The sequence below is a fragment of the Gavia stellata genome, chromosome 9, assembly GCF_030936135.1.
Source record: "Gavia stellata isolate bGavSte3 chromosome 9, bGavSte3.hap2, whole genome shotgun sequence".
In the NCBI taxonomy this organism is placed as follows: Eukaryota; Metazoa; Chordata; class Aves; order Gaviiformes; family Gaviidae; genus Gavia; species Gavia stellata.
In genome coordinates this window covers 32,776,600-32,795,686 of record NC_082602.1, presented here as the reverse complement: position 1 = coordinate 32,795,686, position 19,087 = coordinate 32,776,600, and the positions used below count along the sequence as shown (strand labels likewise).

The 19,087-nt window shown below is 36.6% G+C and overlaps 1 protein-coding gene across 1 annotated transcript in view; it reads right to left on the bottom strand.

Moving 5' to 3' along the window:
• Positions 1 to 19,087, bottom strand: part of ATRNL1 (attractin like 1) — a 528,296-nt gene that overhangs the window by 52,145 nt on the left and 457,064 nt on the right. Inside the window, exon 28 of the mRNA XM_059821151.1 lies at positions 333 to 447. Within this exon, the coding sequence (XP_059677134.1) occupies positions 333 to 447 (115 nt within the window). The remainder of the gene's footprint in view (positions 1 to 332; positions 448 to 19,087) is intronic.

Here is a 19,087-nt window from a genome sequence, read left to right as displayed (position 1 = left end):
GTAGAAGTGGCTGCATATGAATTTTTTTTGTGCTGAAAGACGATGTTGAAGCATATCGGTATGCACACGTATTGTTTCAGGAAGTCCTAACAAGATATGCCATTTTACACCAGCCTAGCATCTGGGCCACTGGGCTTTTTATTTGGGATACTACATCAAAATCCAAACAAAAATTCCTCATTAAACACTGGCCCTAAACTTAACATCAGCTTGACTGCGTAGCCCCTTGTATTCATCTGCTGTGCCATTATGTCAGTTCTGTGTGGGTGCATTTGTCCAAGTAGACGGCGTTGAACGAGGACAGTCATGATGCTCACCAACATGAACCTTACCTGACTGACCAGGGGGTGGGACTCCTGATGATCCTCTGGGCAGACATAAAAACACCGTGAGGACTGCAGCTCTGTTTCCTGAGCATGGCTCAATGGCAATTGGTTTAGGAGCACCCTGAAAAAGGAAAATACCTATGTAATGTCCAAGATTTCCATTACATTTTTACTTGTACATCTTTAATTTATTTTAAGGTTCACTGTAACAGTAGGAAGATATTTTTCCCAATTAGTTCTTTGCATTTAAACAGATTGTCCTACCCATGTTAATTTACTTAAAAATGGGCTTTAACAGCCCACACTGCAAATCTAACCAAACAGAAAAAATGAAATGATCATAAAGACAACAAAATTATACTTAATTTTATACCTCACTAAATGTAGTGATATCAACTTCTTAAAGCTTAGAAAATGGCAAAATCTTTTGGTATACCCTCTAGTATCTGAGAGTACTAGAATTTCTCCTATTCTAGTAAGAATTACTCATGTGAAAGTATTGTGCTTCAATAGTATCCATTACCCAGCCCTCCTAATGCCAAAACCATAAAATGAGAGCAAATCTGTATTATATACAGATATATAAAGATAGCTAATCCCTCTTGAGTTTCCCAGACCAGTAAGCCTTGCTGTCACCAAGCTTCTCTATTAGCTATATAGATCTTTTAATTTGCAGTTAGCTTTCGACTAAATGGTTGCTGCCATATTGTTCTCAAGTTACCAAGACTGAGGACACTAGGAGCTGGAAGAAAGCCGAGCAGCCTACAAAGCCATAGAATAATAAGTTTCTAATATAACAATTTCCAATGTTTCCATATTTACATGTTTCCACGTTTTGTGCTCACTAAGAGATAGACATTTCACTTCGGAGAACTTAGATGTTTAGCCAACCATTAAAGATATTTCTAAAAACATTAGGTCAAAATCAGCATAAGAATTTGTTTCTTTTTCTGTTTGTAAATTTTTAGAATGTCTGTCATGTTTCAAGGCAAAATACAAGTTTGGTGTTTTGATTCAACATTCAAAGCCATAAAACTTTCCATTTACATGTAAAATGCAACGTATATATAAATGTCAACTGATTCAAGTATACCAAGAAAAATGATAGTTCAGCCAAGTTAAATACACTGCAAAGTACTAGATATAAAGAAAACAAAAGTGATTCCATCATGTAAAGCAATTATTATTTTCTGTTTTTCTATCTCCAGGTAACCAACATCTATTACTGCTCAGTGAAGATAAGAAAACAGAGAATACAGCAATAAATTGAACAATAGATAAATAATCTTATTTTTTTACTTCATGGTCATATTTGAAAGGCTTTTCTGTAGATTCATTTGAGGCAACACCATTAAAATAACTTGAGCAAGGAATATAATCTAATTTAAAATTGCCATGACATAATGAATGACAACTTATATTCACTAAAACCTTACCAAACAATGAAACAGAAAAGTAAAACCCCCAAAAGCTTCAGCTAAAAACAAGAACTTTTTAAAAAACAACATAAGAAATATTTCCTAAACTGAGTGCACTGGATTGGTAGCATTTAATAATAATTTTTTTTGTAATGGATTGGCTCAATGTAGGCCAAAGGAACAGATGAAGAGAACAGAATCTGAACTTGTGTAAGCTGGTTTATGTCTATCGACCTCCATGGATCTATTATCAGCAAAACATTTAGACAGGCATTGCTGGATGATATGATTCCATACTAAAAGCAATGCAGAAAAGGGGGAAAACAGAATAAGGACCTTAGGAATATTAGCAGCATTGATTGCACATGCAGAAAAGCAGTACCAGTGGATTATTGGAAAAGGCGGTGTGGGAAAATTTCCTTATTAAGGTTTCTTTGACTTTGATTGAAGGGCAATGTAAAAAAAACATATAAAAATAATGGTAATTCTTCTGATCATAGCATTTAATATAGAAAAGGGTCTTGATGGGATCATTCAGATTAGCAGCTAGTCTGCGCCCTGGGCGCAAATCTAATCAGACAAGCATATGCATAGAATAGAATAGAATAGAATAGAGTAGAATAATATAATATAATATAATATAATATAATATAATATAATATAATATAATATAATATAATATACCAGCACTGACAGCACTCTAGTGTAGACCTCTCTGCTTACTTCTCCCACTATTGCACACTTTCATTCACTCCTAACCGTTGCACTTTCAACTGTCAAAATCCGAGACTTCCCAGCTGTCACTCACTCATATCACACCTCCTGTTGGACCTAAATACATGCCCCTTCATTCCAGCACTTCTACCTGTATCTCTCTTCCCCAACCATCCAGACAAGGATGTAGCTCCATGCCAGTTAAGTTCATCTCACTTCGGCCGCGTGCTTCCTACTTCTCCCTCCGTTGGCCCTGCTCCTGCACCTTCAGTGCAAAATAGACTTTCCAGCTCTAGGCAAGTTCCTGCAGCAGGACCTGTGAACGGAACAGACCGGGTGCTCTTCATGTCCATGGACAGAGTGCCATAAGTTGGGGAGGTGGTCAGCCAGTGACTCTTGTGCACTCACTAATATGGTTAATAGATTTTACAAATAAGTACCTTTGCATGAGGTGTCATGGACAGTCTTCCACTATATACTAGAACAAGAGCACCTAGATCTTTATACAGCATTTGCGATTAAAATAGTTGGTGTTACTAATGCAAGCCATAGAGCATTTAAGTCATCTTTCCTGATTTGTTACAATGGCAAATCAAATAATATGATTCCTCTCTATTTGAAAAGGCAGACAAAATGAAATCTTAATTTTAAAATGTAATTCAGAATACAGTTTATGCAGACACACAACTGAAAGGAACAAATTTACCATTATGCTTTTTAATTTGGTGAATAATTACTTTATTATAAATCAAAATGATGGTATTTTCTACTGCTGTGTAATACAAAACCTTTCATTAACAGGCCCCGTCCTTTTCTGTTTGAAGTTTATACTAATGCTTTTCAAAACACAATTGGAGGAAATGATTTCCGATAAATATTTTTCAGAGAACTTCATCCAAAAATCAAATACAGTAAGAACTTTCTATTTGTGCTTATTTGTTCTTTATAGAACGTTATGACTAAAAAAGCAGATGTCACATCTTACCTCACATCATTCAGATTTGCTAGCAAAAAACCACAGAAGCATAGAGCAAATGATAATGGTTTAGAGACCCTGAGGTTTGTCAGTTGTTTAAAGATAAATACATAACCATGAATCAAAGTTATTTCACAGTGACATAACATGTTCTCTGAAATGTGCCATTTATCATGCATTTTCCACGGGTTTTTTGGAAGAGATAAGGTACATGTTTGTTTGCTCAAAGCACTTAGCTACCATGATTTACTTGCTAGAATTATATATTTTTTTTTTCTCCTGTACAGAAAGTGACTTACGTTTTTGCCAAAAAGCACAAATGACAATCACAGAGTTAATAAAACTTTACCAGCGGAAGACAGAATAAACAAACACTTCTTTATTAAACAACCTTTTACTCTTATATTCCCTTTCTTACAGACACTATGACAGAGAGAAAGCTGTATGTCAATTGGGAAGGTGAAACAGAAAGGGGAAGAAAACCAGGAAGGAATAAAAGGGTGAAAGAGCACATATTATTATTGATAGTGAGAAAAGAAGAATAAGTAAGAAGAAAGAAATTGAGAGAGTAAGGAATAAAGCAGAGAATGGAAAAAAAAGAGAGAAGGTTTTATCCACAATTTAAATGTCTATTCATATATTTATTCACAGAAAACAAGCATCATCTTCCTGGGGTCCCACATTTCTGTCAGAGAAAAGGTTCTCCATTCTCCAGATTTTTTTTCTGAAAATCCTACAAAGACCTAAGCAAAAACCAAAGTCCAGATGCCTGGATGAATTTGTGAGGAATCTTTGGGAAGATTCTTTGCTCACCCTTGATCTGTGTCTATAGGAAATAAATTTTGGCTGGATTTTTTTTTCCTACACAAAGGACAGATGACAACACTACCATTACTGGCATAAAAACGTATGTCAGTATATACCATATTCATATCTGTATTAAAAATATTTGTTTCTAAGTAACTTAGCACATCTGCTTTATAATGACAAGAAAGTAACAAAACAGGTTTATTTTTTATTTAAGTATTGAAAAACCCAGCAAATCTTGCATTGCATTATTTGGCTGTTTAGGAATAACACAAATGAGCAGCTTTAAGAGTCCAGACCAAGAAGATGCTGGGAAGTGTATTCTGTCACTCTTGGTGGGCAGGACCGGGCAACGGAAGGCAACAGCATGAAGATGTGAGAAGAGCAGGAGAACACAATGATGACTAAGAGGACGTTCATGGATCTGCCCTAAGGGCTTAGAACCTTTCTGGGGGAAATGCACTGAAACTTCAGCATCGATTCCTGTCTACCAGTGAAAATATTTAATACTGTGAATACGGGAAGATGAAAAGTGTAAAGTGTTTTGGCTCTATCTGTATTCCAAGAAGCGGTGTCTCACAGAAGTGTTATAAAACTTTGGATTTTCAGTACTAAGTAATGTCTATATATATTTTCTGTTCAGCATTTTAAGTTAGGTGCATCCAATTTTTAAAAGTGCATTATTATACCATAAGACAAATAGATCACGTAAGACTAAATGGCTCCAAACTCATGCCAAAAAAGCAATTAGAAAATTGAATCAAGGAATTAAGGACTAATGTGAGCATGTTACACCTGTCAGCAGTAATAAGTATTTTGACAAGAACAGAATAAAGTTTGACAGTATGCGCAAATACAGATCTGATATATAAATCAAGTATTAAAATGCAAACAACTACGCATTAATCACTATAATGTTTCCCAACTAAAATGGCCTTAGTACTACTTACGAGAATTCATTATAAATAAAACTTCATCTCTTCTTAAAAAAGCAGCTTGACTTATACTTTTTGTTTCAGTAATACATGATGCCAATTTAAACTTAGTTTTTAGTCATATTATTAAAACAGAATTAATCTGGTGAATTCCACATAAACTAAGCTTGATGGCTTGGCAAATAAACAATCAAATCTGTTGTTGTGGCAGGATTAGTGCTAGACTCAGAATGTAAATAGCTACTTTTCTGGAGTTCAGTGTGCCAGACTTCAGAGGGGAGAAAAGAAAAGAAACAAGACTGTGTCCTCTGAAGAGGTAAGGACTGTAGAAAAGGAGGAAACGTAAAAATTAGACTGTTATATTACAAGTATTCATATCTTCATTTTCTCTCAGCTTCAGGTTCTTTTTGTGAATTCTTTGGTTATTTTCTGAGTTTCTTGATTTATTTGTGATAAGCAAGTCTCAGATTCAGAAAAGCACAAGAATACCTAAGTTAGATTTTGGTCAAATTTAGATACCTACCTGAAGCTCTCCTCTACCTGCCCAGGCACATCCTGGTCTCTCTCACATCCACTCAGGATTCACTGGCTTTCCTGCAGCTGCCCTGGATGCAGAGCTCAATCTAGGTAGCTGTTTTCAAAACATGCTTACCAAATCAGTTTTTTACAATACAGTTGTGGTCACTTTCTTTTAAAACACAGTTGAAAGTAGAAGTAGCTCTGTTATTCATGGAAAGAGGCTTAATCCTGGTTTCCCTATTCTGCTTTTACTAAATGCTTGTTTGAGGTCAAATACTCTGACCTGTAATTAAAGATGTAGAGTAAAATGCTGTGATTGCTCTGACCATTTTCAGTACAGTAAAGGCAGACTTTTCAGCAGTGCAAAGGAGGAAAAGAAAATTCATCTTCTCAAATTCACAGAATTCCATTGATGTCATTTGGTGGGGGCTTTTTTGGCCATTTTGCTGGAGAAACTTCAAATGTCCCTAGCACAGCTATCCTGCCAAGAGAAGGAGATGGGAGACTCCCACCTGTAGCCAACTCCATCCTATCCCCACCTGATTTTCTCCATTGTCATTTGCCAAAAGAATCAAAACCAACAGTAATGTCAGAGGAACAAAGAAATACTATCTGCTCCTCCCAGCAGAAGCCCACCGCTTTGACAACACCCGCTGCTGCCCCAAGGAGAACCTGGCATTTCTTCCAGAGTGCTGAAACTAAGGCAATGCCTCATACGGAAACAAAGACTGTAATCAGTACTGCTGTTCTCTTAGACTACCAGTGTTATACTGCCTTGCTATTCTAAATGTTGGGTACATATTAACTAACACTCGTTAACATACTTTTGAGTATGAGCTTCCAACTCACCCAAAAGTTTTGACAAATTTCTCCACAGATTTATTCAATGAGTAATGAGCCTTAATGACAGTGCAACAAGAAAAAAAAAAAAAAGCTTTCACCAAACATCATTTGTGTTCCAGGAGAAATATACTTTAGGAAATACCGCAACAGAATAAATAAGCAAGGCTGGAGTTCTGAACATTGCTTTTTGGCTGGCATAGGAAACCCCAGTCCTTCATACTACCCTAGGGTTTTACTGAAATTATAAGCATCCACTAAAGATTTTCATTTAATCCATCCCATAAAGTTCCTCTCTTGCAGTTAGTGAGTGGAAAATTGTACCTCATCTAAACCTACAGGAACGGCCCAGAGCCTGAGTGTCCTCAACGCTTTGGGCTTCTATACACTGCACCTTCTTTCGCCAGAGGATTTCTCAGTGATTTCTAACTTTGGTTAACGAGGTCCCCCTAACCCATGCAAGGTACATAACCACGTTACCTACAGTAGTAAAAGCTGGAGAACATTTTGGAGTATCTTACAATTCTTCCACCTATGCTAAACCAGACTTGAGGCAACTGCCTTGCTTCTGCGACTGAGTCATCCAGCCAGTGCTGATTTACCGGGAGGACTCTACTAACTCTACTCAACCTTCAGAATGAACCAGTTTTCCCTGAAAACTTCTATAGTGTCTAATGGAGCTGAGACCAACAGGCTTATTGATAATAAAATGCAACCTGACCAAAATTATACTAGTGTTTCTTACTAGAGTTTTTTTATAGTGAATTATCTTTCCACAGTAATTTTGCTCCATTGTTTTAGCAGAATATAAATCTCAGTTAATTTCCTTGTTTCAAAATAGCCATGGAAATCTTAGAATATATTGGTACATTATTTTCCAAAAGAAAAACAGTGGGAATTAACAATAAAAAGAACACATTATGATTACCAAGCTGTGATTACGGCCCCAGTGAGTGAAAGGCATTGTTATCCTTCAGTTTATTTTCTTACCTCTCTATCTCAAATATATCAATATGCTACATTCTTTTTTGCAGTCTTTTCTGAGTAGAATGTGGTTGTTAGTTATCAAAGGTTATGTACTGATGTTAAATTTATGTATTAATCTGAAAGTGCTTATGCTCAGAAGAGCCACATTTTTTATTATAACTATATTTATTCGCAACAAAGTTACTCTCAGTTAATCTAGTAAGAGACATTGTTTCAAAACCTAATACTATGTCACACAGCATTTCATTAGCAAGAGAGTTATGAATTGACATTCTGATTAAAACTGATTTATTAAGACAAAGCTATGAGAAACACCTGCAGATGCATTTATTTTCAATGGAGTTTCCAGAAAGAACTCCTAGTCAGGTTTCCTATTCAGTTTTCACCCTACTGCCCAGAGGTTGCTTTGTCTGAACTGTGACACTAGTGTGAACCATCCTGCAGTTTTCCTGACTTTCACAAGTGGCTGAACAGACACAAGACATTGAAGTTAAATCAAAATATCAGGTAGCTACAAGGCACGTTGCATTTAATTTCTTTTTCTGTATGTCCATGTATGTAGTTTCCTGTCTCTTCATACTGTTAAAGAAACTTGGTTTCACTTTACTGTTCCATCTTGCCCACTAATAAGAGTAATTTCAGGTTAATCTGGAAAATATTGAACATAACTTACAGTGGATGGTGTGTGTAGTATTTGTACTGGATTACTGCCAGAGGTATCCCCAAGAGCCTCCAGAACATTCCCCTATTAAGCTGTATGAGTCTGATTAAAGGCTGGCAATGCTCGTGTCCAGTTTGTGAAAAGAAATTTATCTTGGCTGCAGCTAGCTAGATCCTGTTGGGAAAAGCACCTGAGACCCTATGTCTGTGGCGTATACCAAGCATCACGTATCCCCTGATGCTTTCCTGTAAATCCTTCCCACTGCAATTTCAAATTCTGTAAGTCAAAGTGGTGCTGTGCAGTGAAGTGAGGCTAATGGACATTTGTTTCCCAGATGGGTATATCTGTTGGATCTCCAAGGATTAGAAACAAGAAGTGGAGAATTCTGTTATTCCTTCACAGTTCAACCGTAAAGGCTCTTGTCTACGAAAACTCACATTCCACTGGTGACGAATTACTGACAGTCCATCACTGTTTGAACTTGGGCTGAGCACTTAAGACCAGATCGTCACTCCCATATATCACAGTGGATTAACTTTACCCCAGACTGCCTGGCAAAAAAGGACATGGTCCCTCCAGAGCCACTACTAACTTTTCAGGGTGGGAAAGATGAAGTACTAGGCGCCGTTTAAATTCTGCCTAACTTGCTAACAAGGGTGGCTATGGTGGCAGGCAGGGGAATGCTGAGCTAAGGATGAGCACAGTAAAGGTTACTTTCGTCGGGAGCAAGCAGAGTCAGCTGCTGTTTTCTGGAATGTCCCTGAGGTGGATAAACTTGGGCTGTCCTTTGCTCAGGGTGGATCATAAAATTTCAATCTGTCATTGCGACAATGAACCTCAGACAGAAGTCAAAAGTTCTGACTAGCAGGTGGCTTTTGTGACCACAGAGATCTCATTCCTGTAGCTGTGCAGCATCCTAGAGTCATTACGGAACAGGTTTGATTATTATTTAGGAGAGCTATGCCAGACTTGAGGGTTAGGAAAGGCAAGTGTCCTGAGATTATTATGCTGTATTTTGCATTTCTCGCAAAATTGGAAAGAAAATATAGTACAGCATATGTCATCCAAAATACACTTTTAGTGAACTTTTCTTCAGCAATGCCTTTTAAAGTTCTTTTGTAACCTCCTGCCCACATGCAGGATGTCTAGTGAATGATAAATTAAAACTTTTACACCTGGAATTGTAATAATAAAAAAGAGAACTAAATCAAGACACATTGTGAAAACTAGCTGTCAGCAGAAGGGATTAAAGTGCAAACTTGGCAATATTCTTAATGCAGGAAAAAATGCTAATAGCACCAGAATAACAAATTACTTTCTATCATGACAACTTACAGAGATCACAGCCTACTGAATGTAGGGAAGACACGAACTGAACATCTGAAAGCATGACATAGCTTTTATTTTGATTGTCCTTGCCATGGTCCAAGGACAGCTGTAAAATGTGTACACCACAGCCAAAAACATTCTGAAACAAATTATCCCACTACTTAAGACTGTAAGCCTATGGAAGTTGCCATCCTAATGACTATGTGTGGATATTGTGGATCAGATCGTAGCTGCTCCAGCAGCAGGAAGAAACAATAAAAGACTTCTCTACCCCAAGGAAAAGGCATGTGATGGCAGCAAAAGGGAACCTAGTTTTGCTCTATTATATAGTAACAGCAACAGCATCTGTTAAACTGACTAGCAGTTCTGGCAGTAGTTGCTGCCAACGAGGTGGAAAGGGAGAGGGCAGGCTGGCAGGCTTGTGAAAGCGCAAACCAGACCTTTTTAAAGGTGTTGCAACATGCGTCTCACTTTCCTCTCTTGAGGACCTCCGTCACCTGCTCTGCCCATTCACCAATTTGAAAGTGCATTTGGGTACAGTTTTTCACTTGAATCTTATGAATTAATTGAAATCTCAAGTATCTGTGAGATAATCCTTAGCTGCCTAAATCAGCACAACACTCGAGTAACAGCAGAACTATGTTGATCTATACCAGCTGCAAATCTGACACTATATTATTGATTTTTTAATGGTGTCCTGGAAAAATCCTGCAAATAAACTCAAACTCGAGTATTATCACTTAATGTTACTTTCCAAGATGCTCCCCATCCCCAAGATTGTTAGTGCTTACAGTGGTCACAAACATATCAGGAACTTCACTAAAATGCAAAAGAAATGAAACTTACAAGATCTAATTTGACAAATAATTAGACACATGAGAATTAGTGCTTGGAGAAACTGTTGCATTAAAGCAAACAGGATTACTCGCATGAATGAAATTATTTATGCATGTCACTCACGTTAGCTTAACATAACTGACAGAATAACTTTTTTAAAAAAGAAGTAGGTTTTTTAATATAACAAAATAGGAAAAAGACTGCTCCTTTAAAATATTACAAAATCTGCATAATTTTTACTATATCAGCAAAGATCTACTATATACAGTATTTGCTGAACTTGGATTTGCTGAATCCCACTTACTTATTCCACTTACATGGAAAGCGCAAGTGCTATTTTTTTAGAAAGAACCATATTCCAAGCCTGCTTAGCTCCTTGAGCACTGCTAACTGAAAATCAGTAGTATGGAAACATAGTCCAGCTCAGTTTACACTTCTGTTCCAGCACAGCAGGACCTTCGAATCATTTTATATTTATATTTTATCTTTTTATTATTTTCTTCAGCAAGATGGCACACAGTCACCACTGCCAAGAATCGTTATTCATGTTGAATTCTACAGTCCCCATCCTTATTGCATGAAAGTACAGAAAAGCTTGTTATTTTGCTTCAGGAAATGTTCTCACTTTAAATTTTACATTGTAAAATTTAGCAGAAGTGATGACGCTTGAAACGTGGTTTCTTCAAAAGACATACCATTTTCACAACAGATTGACCATCTTTTTTAAAGAGTTTCCTTGAAAACTCACAGATTTGTGAACTTCTCATTGGAGTTTGCTTCAAATCCTTGCATTCCATGAAGCTTTGTACTCCATCTCATATAGTTTTCATATCTAACCAAATGATTTCTCTTCCCCTAATTTTATGCATAGAGTTTAATCCATTGCCAAGAGTAAAACAGAGTAACGTTTGTCCTGTACTTTAGTCAACAGAATGGTATAACACATTTACTTTTGTACTATATGTAAGCTATTAGCAGCGACTACTATTAGGCTAACGAGGCAAATCTTGCATTTCACCATTGTTTTCTGATTCCTCTTCCCACCCCTTTCCAACACCTTTCCCAGTCTTATGGTGCTCTTTCCATGAAAATAATTGCCCCATATCAAATGCCACTGACTAATACAATAAGCAGAAGGAACAGGATCTTATTTACTTAAACAAGGGTTGAGATTTGAGTTCAGTCATCAAGCAGATGTTATTTCTGAAGCTGAAAGTATTCGTGATGATTGTTACTATAGAAACCAAGCTTTGTAAAATATTCCAAACAAACACTTCTTTATTAGCCTGTGCTGTAACTACAGCAGTCTGCATTACACTGCATCCCACGGTAAGTTATCGACCGCGCATATTTTCTTTCTGGTTATTTGCTTTCAGTGGTAACTACAAGACAGGATTTCTATAGGTCTTAAAAGATAGTGTATCACAATACCAGCCATCCATAAAATGACACACACTGTACTCATTCAGCACTAAACTCCCGTCTGTTTCATTTCCCCCCTCCTGCGGGCAGCCACTCAAATCAGTGTTTCCCTGTTCAGCAACAGTGAAAAACAGGAACCCACTGCTAATTCCTGTGGTTAGATCAGCAGCACAAAACCAGCAGTGGTTACCAAATGCCAGCCCTAGCCTCTTTAGCAATTAAACCATTCTCCATTCTTAGTAGACTTTGTGATGCATGCGCGTCACTCAGAAAGCATCCTTCAATGGCCTGTCATGCCATAATCAGAAGTTTCAGACTTGTTGCTTTATTTGTTAATCATACTAGAAGAAGAGTAAAAATTTGAATCCCAGTTCCAGCGAAGTCAGCGGGACTCCAGCAGGATCCCTGACCCTGAGCACAACCCCAGGGAAGAGGGCTGGAGCAGGTCACAGCCATCACTACCAGGGGACTTCAAACTCCACAGCCTGTGCCAGTGGGAAGGGGCACGTAAAGTCCCGTTCGCCCAACCTGTGCCTGGTATTTTAACCACCTCTCTCTCTTGCTACCATTAAACTCCCCATAGACAGATAATAGGGCAAACTTCTATTTGAAGTTAAGCAGGTGAAAGCTGGCTTGTTATTATACCATGTGGAAAGGAAAATAGTATTTAAGGCTACGCAAGTAAATTAGAAGGAATTTCATTAGAGAATGAATGCATCGTGTATATAAGGAAATTTCTCAACTCTGAGGCCTTTCTGTCTCCATTCACAGAGAAATCCTTAAAGAGCATAAAATACTAATCTTTCAAAATATAAAGATGTTCAAGACAGGTACGGTACCAACTTCTGATTATAATAATTAAAATTCCAAAGTTGTTTTCATTCTCCACTTACTGTCATGTGCTCATAACTCCTGTAACTTTCTATACTGCATTTCTGTTCAAACAGGACAATTTTGCAGAAGTCTTTCAGAAACTTCTCAGCTATCTTTGAGATGTGGGACAATTAATATTTTTTCCTTATACCCATTCTATCCGAGGCTTACAATTTAATTTAAAACTTGGCCTTAACACAGGTAACATTGAGGATTCCTGCCTTTCATTGTTGTAAAACAAATCTGTTTTAAAATACAGTGATACAATCAGAGCACAATTAGATTTCCATAAGAATATACAGAAGTATGGAACTACATGTGCCACTGGTATCTTTTAACACAGAATACTGCCATAGTGAGAAAAGTATTAAGCAAAAGAGAGCTACTAAGGAGCCAGTTAAAAAGTTTTCATTGTGGTGATTTGTGGTGTCTGCAACAGTATGCTGTAGATAATAATAATAATAAAAAAAAAAAAATCTATAAAACTTTTTAAGGGTGAGAAATGTGTGGCAAAGGATATTCTGGAAACAGATCACAGACAAAGCAAGAGTACTGCAGGCTTGTTTTATGAAGACAGAGTTACAATTTAGAAGCAATTGTGTGGGACTGAATACAAAGAATGCAATTAAGGCATGGCACATATCCTGATGGACCAACATCCAGAGAGGAAAGTGCTGTAGTTAACTGCTGTAGTAGGTTAAGGGTTCAGAGAACCTACAAGCTGTCTTTTAAACAGCAGTTACCTATGCATTATACTTAGAACATCTTAACAGATTTTGTATGTCTCTGACGTAGGTCATGCTTTCTCCATGGAGGTGAAGTTATAGATAATTGTAGATAACTATAGATAACTGAGCCTAAGATGGCCAAAGCATGCCAGGTCCTCTGGATAGGGGCCCTCAAGGAGTTACAACAGCTAGCAACAAATCTGACTGCTTCCAACTTCCCAGCTTAATTGAGCAAGTTGCCATTTACAGCTACATTGACTTGGGAGCAACCTTCACACCTGCCTATAGCAAACCAAACTCATTACCCTTCATGTGTAGCAACTTAGCTTTTCTAAGCGTTTTTGTTTGTTTTAATTTTTCTTTGCTTTTTCTTGCTGTATTCCATGTAGAGATGGCAATCTACATTACGTGTAAAAATGTAAAAAAATAAAATACATATGCATTTCTACATACGTGCAGCCAGACTACACACACAAGTACATGTCATTATTTCTAATTGTGCTATCAGAAGTCTCTGGAATTTTATGTTGAAGCACAAACGTAAGAATAATAAAAACTATGTCAAAGACCTTGAAAGAGAAATGCTCTTGAAAACCTCTTCAGTCCCAGACAGAGAAGTTTCTCATATATTCCCCAAATGTCTATTGAAATGAGTTGCACTAAGAGGTTCTAGAGCCATCAATACATTTAAGAATTTCACAGACGTCTTTTAGTTATCTATGATCATAAATTGCCAGAATGGTTTCTACTCTCTCCAGTTGCCTTGTCCCTGATTCTTCTGCTGTGACATTTCTGGATGACTTCCAGGTCTGATTGTCGTAAAGTCCTTGTTTTTGCAGAATCACCTAGTGTTGAAATTTGCAATTCCAAACACTATCTTTTTTGGTCTGTTTATCAGCTAACACTCTTTGCTCAAGCAATCTTTGCCCTTCACATTCCAATTGGTTTTGTCCTTATTCAAAGTTCTATGAATTTACCATAAGTAATATGACTTAAAGATAGATGAATATTTTTCTTCATTTAAGAAAAAATTTATCTTTGTGTAACCTTCTATTATGGGAAATAGCTGAACACATACATAATGACAAACTTAATTTGGGGAATTAATATTTAATCAATTTGATCTTTATGTTATTGAGGTTTATTTTTACATTTTCTTTATATATTTTATACAATTTTTCATGTCCACATTAAAGGCATCTTCGTATAGTTGTAATTTTCCTCCAGTTTGCCTGGGTTTGGTCATTAGAGTTTCCTAATTTTCAGTGAACTGCTGAGCAAGCTGAAGATGTTAATTGGATATATCACTTTATTTTTTCTTGTAAGAGCTTCTTATTAATGGCTGCTCATGTAGATGATATAGATGTTAATCAATTTGCATCTGTCCTAAAAGATTCAGTTAGGTCCCTAATTAACCATCTGTAAACAAACAGTTGTTCAGTAACAGGGTTCAGCCTTTCATTGTGAGCTAGCAAAGGTTAGTAAGGGCCTTATGCTACCATTCTGCCCTGCTGTAAATATTTGACTTCTCTCAATATACAGAAAGTAATTGGAAAAAGACAAGTGACTCACAACCTAGATTGTGGATCACTGGCTTCTCTCTAATTGAGTCATTCTTGTTATGAGAAAACATCAAAAATTGCAGGTATCTGTTGCTCCCATGAAGCGTCTGGTTCTTCAGCAGTACTGAGAGTCTTGTATTCTATAGCTCACTTCATAAGAAGTGAGGATAATGAAGATCATACATTCCTATCATGAAAGTAATAGAGAGCCAGTCTTTAAAAATAAAATTACCTCCTCAGATAAAAATGATATTTTTTTCCCCCAAAAGAAAGGCACATCATTCTGAGCATTTGCAAGGATCCTGGTCTTCCAGAACACCAATGGTCACCTGCTAGAAAGTTCTTTCACATTTTCGAGTTTTTAGTCAGTAAGTTTATCATTTTCCTTTAATATTATTTTCAAAGCTGCCATCTACCTAATTCTATACTGTAGCACTTTCTACACTCTGCAGTGACCACAGGAGTTTCTGAACAGCTTCAAGCAGGGTAAACAACCCCCCTAATAAATCTTGTCTCTCACCGCCTCCTGAGGAGCATGCCAATGTAATGAGGATGTCTTTTTTTATTATAACATGCATGGCATTATATACTTAAGGCACTACATATTTTTATATATCCCATTCCTAGCATTCTGTTATGGACCACATATGCTCACAAAGACTTGATGCACAGTCTCTAGCTCTTTTCTTACGGGCTACTCACAGCCATGACAAAGAGACAGACACTAAGTTATTGTCCACACTTAAGAGCAATTTCTAGCACAAAAGGAAACCATCTTCACTGTTTTTACAAGCAGATAACTTACTGATGTGTGTCAGTAGGCATTATTCATTTTTACCGCACAGAAGCAGATCAAGGGTGCCACTCAATCACACGGAAAGGATTACAGCTACTCTGAGGCACTTCCAGTTCTGCCACCCTATCTATTTCTCATCCTTCTCTATTCTGTTCAGTGCCTTACTATATCTATTGAAAATTATGGGTATTTATTACATTCCTGCTAATCCACACCAAAGAAGATTTGGTGTGATGACCATGAATACTGGACCATCTGCACAAAATATGTACGTGGAAGTGACTGCTTTTACATAGCATGTCACGTGAGCGGAAAACATGACACAATCCGTGTAACTTGGCATTATACAACTTTAGACGTGATGTTCACATTTTGATTTAGGGCTAATATGTCAGTGATAATATTTTATGCTTTCCACCAGTAATTCAGCAAGGGATCATTGTGACTTACGTTTGAAGCACTTTATTTTGTCTTTAATTCTCCAATTTTTAGAACTGTTTTCCAGACAGCACTTGTATGTAATTGGATCCCTACTACATAGTCTTTAGGAGTTGAGTGGGATCATTAGGAGTTGAAAAGAAAATAAAGAAATAAAATGAACTTGTGGGGAGGGGGGATATCTATGAAGGGGGAAAGCAGAGCCACAAATCTGAGATCTACCCTGAGGACATTCATCTTCCTTCTTCTGCAGTTCTACTTTTCTCTGACTCAGTGATCTCCCTCAAAATCCAGTTTTGTTATAGCACATCTATTTCATATTGATTGCAACAGATTGTATAACATGAGACAGCTTCTCTTCACAATCTTCCAGATTCTTCTGAAAGTAAACTCATCAAATAATCTAAAAACTTGTTACCAGGGTTATTAAGCATGGCACCTACCGCTGTCTTTCCTTTCCCTTACCATGTACATGTAAATGATTAAATTTATGTTGTCTGTATCCCACACAGGCCATTATCATACCTGTTGTGTCAGATATAATCTATTGCACATCTCTGTTCATCTGTTCCATACTTAAAAGAAAAAGAACCACTTTTTGGAGACCTAGTCTGACTTTAAAAATATCTAAATACATTTTGTAATAGTTGTTCCCAACTCAAAATGCCAAAGCACTTTTCTGTTCTTAAGATCTGGAATTCATCTAAAAGCTCATGATACATATGCTTGATATTTCACTTTTGGGCCTGCTATCTCATGATCCTAAGAGCTGGAAATTATAGGGGTGGGTAACCTAAATTGAGAGATTCACAGTTTTTCACGGAGATACACCGTGCCTGCTTCAGGACTTCAAATTTAGACTGATACAAATGAAGGAATTAGCTTTATAATCTAAGAATATGAGTGCTAAACCAGTACCACAGTTTTTAATTTCTATTTTATTCTGCTGTGAAACATGTGGCATATGCATAATGTATGGCAACGCGATCTACAGAGCTTTTATTGATGATTGTTTAGTGTGATCTATATAACTCATATATTGCTCATTTATGAGTAATGCAGTCCTCCCAAACATTTGCTCACACACATATAAAAGATGAAAACATTCAATGAATATCACTTTAGGAAGGCCACGTTATTCTTGAATGTCAGCGCTTATGCAAGTCATGCCGAAGAAGGTATAACACTAACTGACATCACACAATTACGCACTCTAAATACATTATACATTTTAGAATAAGAAGTAATTTAGAGAAGAAATGTGAAATTTTTCCTCTCATTCTAGTTTTTTTATACTTGGATCTAAAACCAGTGCCTTGGCTTCCATCAAATCAACTGCATAACGCTGAAAAATAGAAAACTGGACTATAAAATTTTCTGAGTTTATAATTTCATCTACCAGGGACCATTTTTACTGTCTGATTTGTATTTGATAAATAAGAGGGGGTTTTTATAGCATATATATATAGTTCTTATTTTTTTGATGGTACCAAGGTTCTACAACTTTTAGCATGCTCAGGTATTTGATGCCTTCACCATCAACATCTCTGCAACATGTAATGATTAGGGGCAGATTTTTACATGCTCAGTTTTCTGAATTTTGAAGAACTAAGGCTAAAAGATTATATGATTTTTTTTATAAAGTTGGTCACTACAATTTCTCTAAAAATTCCAAATATCCCAAATTTTATGAAGCTGATTCACACTATCTCCAAAGGCCTTCTATGTTCTTATTTTAATGGAATTTATTTGATATATAGGAATAAAACAATATATTCAATAGTTAAGTATTTGCTATGAAACATTCAGCAATAAATCAAAATTTATTATTTTATTAAAGAAGCATTTTCAGTATATTAAACACCAAATACAAAATTTTAAATGTTGATTCATAAAGTCTCTAAACTATCTATAGACCTTTCATTTTCTTCATAGGAAATGGCTTGTAAATCTTTAGGATATACATTTTAAATTATTCATAATCAATACTAAAATCAAGGAGTTGGCAGCTAGCTCATTCTAAAAACTGCAGCCATGCAATTCATATTCTGCAATAGTGGCCAGGTCAAAGTAAGAAAACAAAATGAACTGATGCAGCTAATTACAACCTAATTCCACCTTCCCAATTTGAAACAAATGATTGAACTGTATCTGCCACATTGAACTTAACATTGCTCAACCACTTGTTGTACCAGCGTGATAACCTGTAAGAAAATGGACACTGGTTACGAATAAGCCCACAGTGAAGCGCTTTACAGGTTTGAGACCTTCCTATTATATTGTTTTGGGCAGCTCTTAAGACATGAAGGTATGAAAGTGCATTCTTTTAGATACGTCTGCTTTAATATTTCCAAATGCTGAAAGTCATTTCTCTTGTTGCTTGTAGATTTCCTGTCTCTACATTCAATATCATGATGATACCTATTGCAATACAAATCAGACAGGTTTTCTTCCGATCAGTTAATTTACATGTGCAAGCAGATAATCACAAGTATGTAGTGTGGCTAATAAAATAAAAATTACAAAATTTTTCCTATAAAAAAAATTAGTTTTGTCTTGAGAATGGAGTAAGAGAAAAGATAGAGGCAAGGCCAAATAATTGCAGGAATGCTTCTATGAAGAATGTGAGAAATAAGGATAAAAGTCCTGCTTTGTTTAAAAATAAGGAATTGCATCTGTGTCTCCCACAGCCTAGGTGCATGCCACACCACCATATGATGGTCAAACATTAACTGTTGATGAAAATTTATTTAATTGCTTCCAAGTGGAATGGATCACCTGTAAGATACTAATTTGTAGCATGTTAATTGAGGCACTTTCCTAGGGGATGCGAGACTACTACTGCTACAGGGATGAGATCTACCACGGTTCCCTGATGCCTCAGACTTCATCAGAATTTAGACATGTAATTTAAGCAAC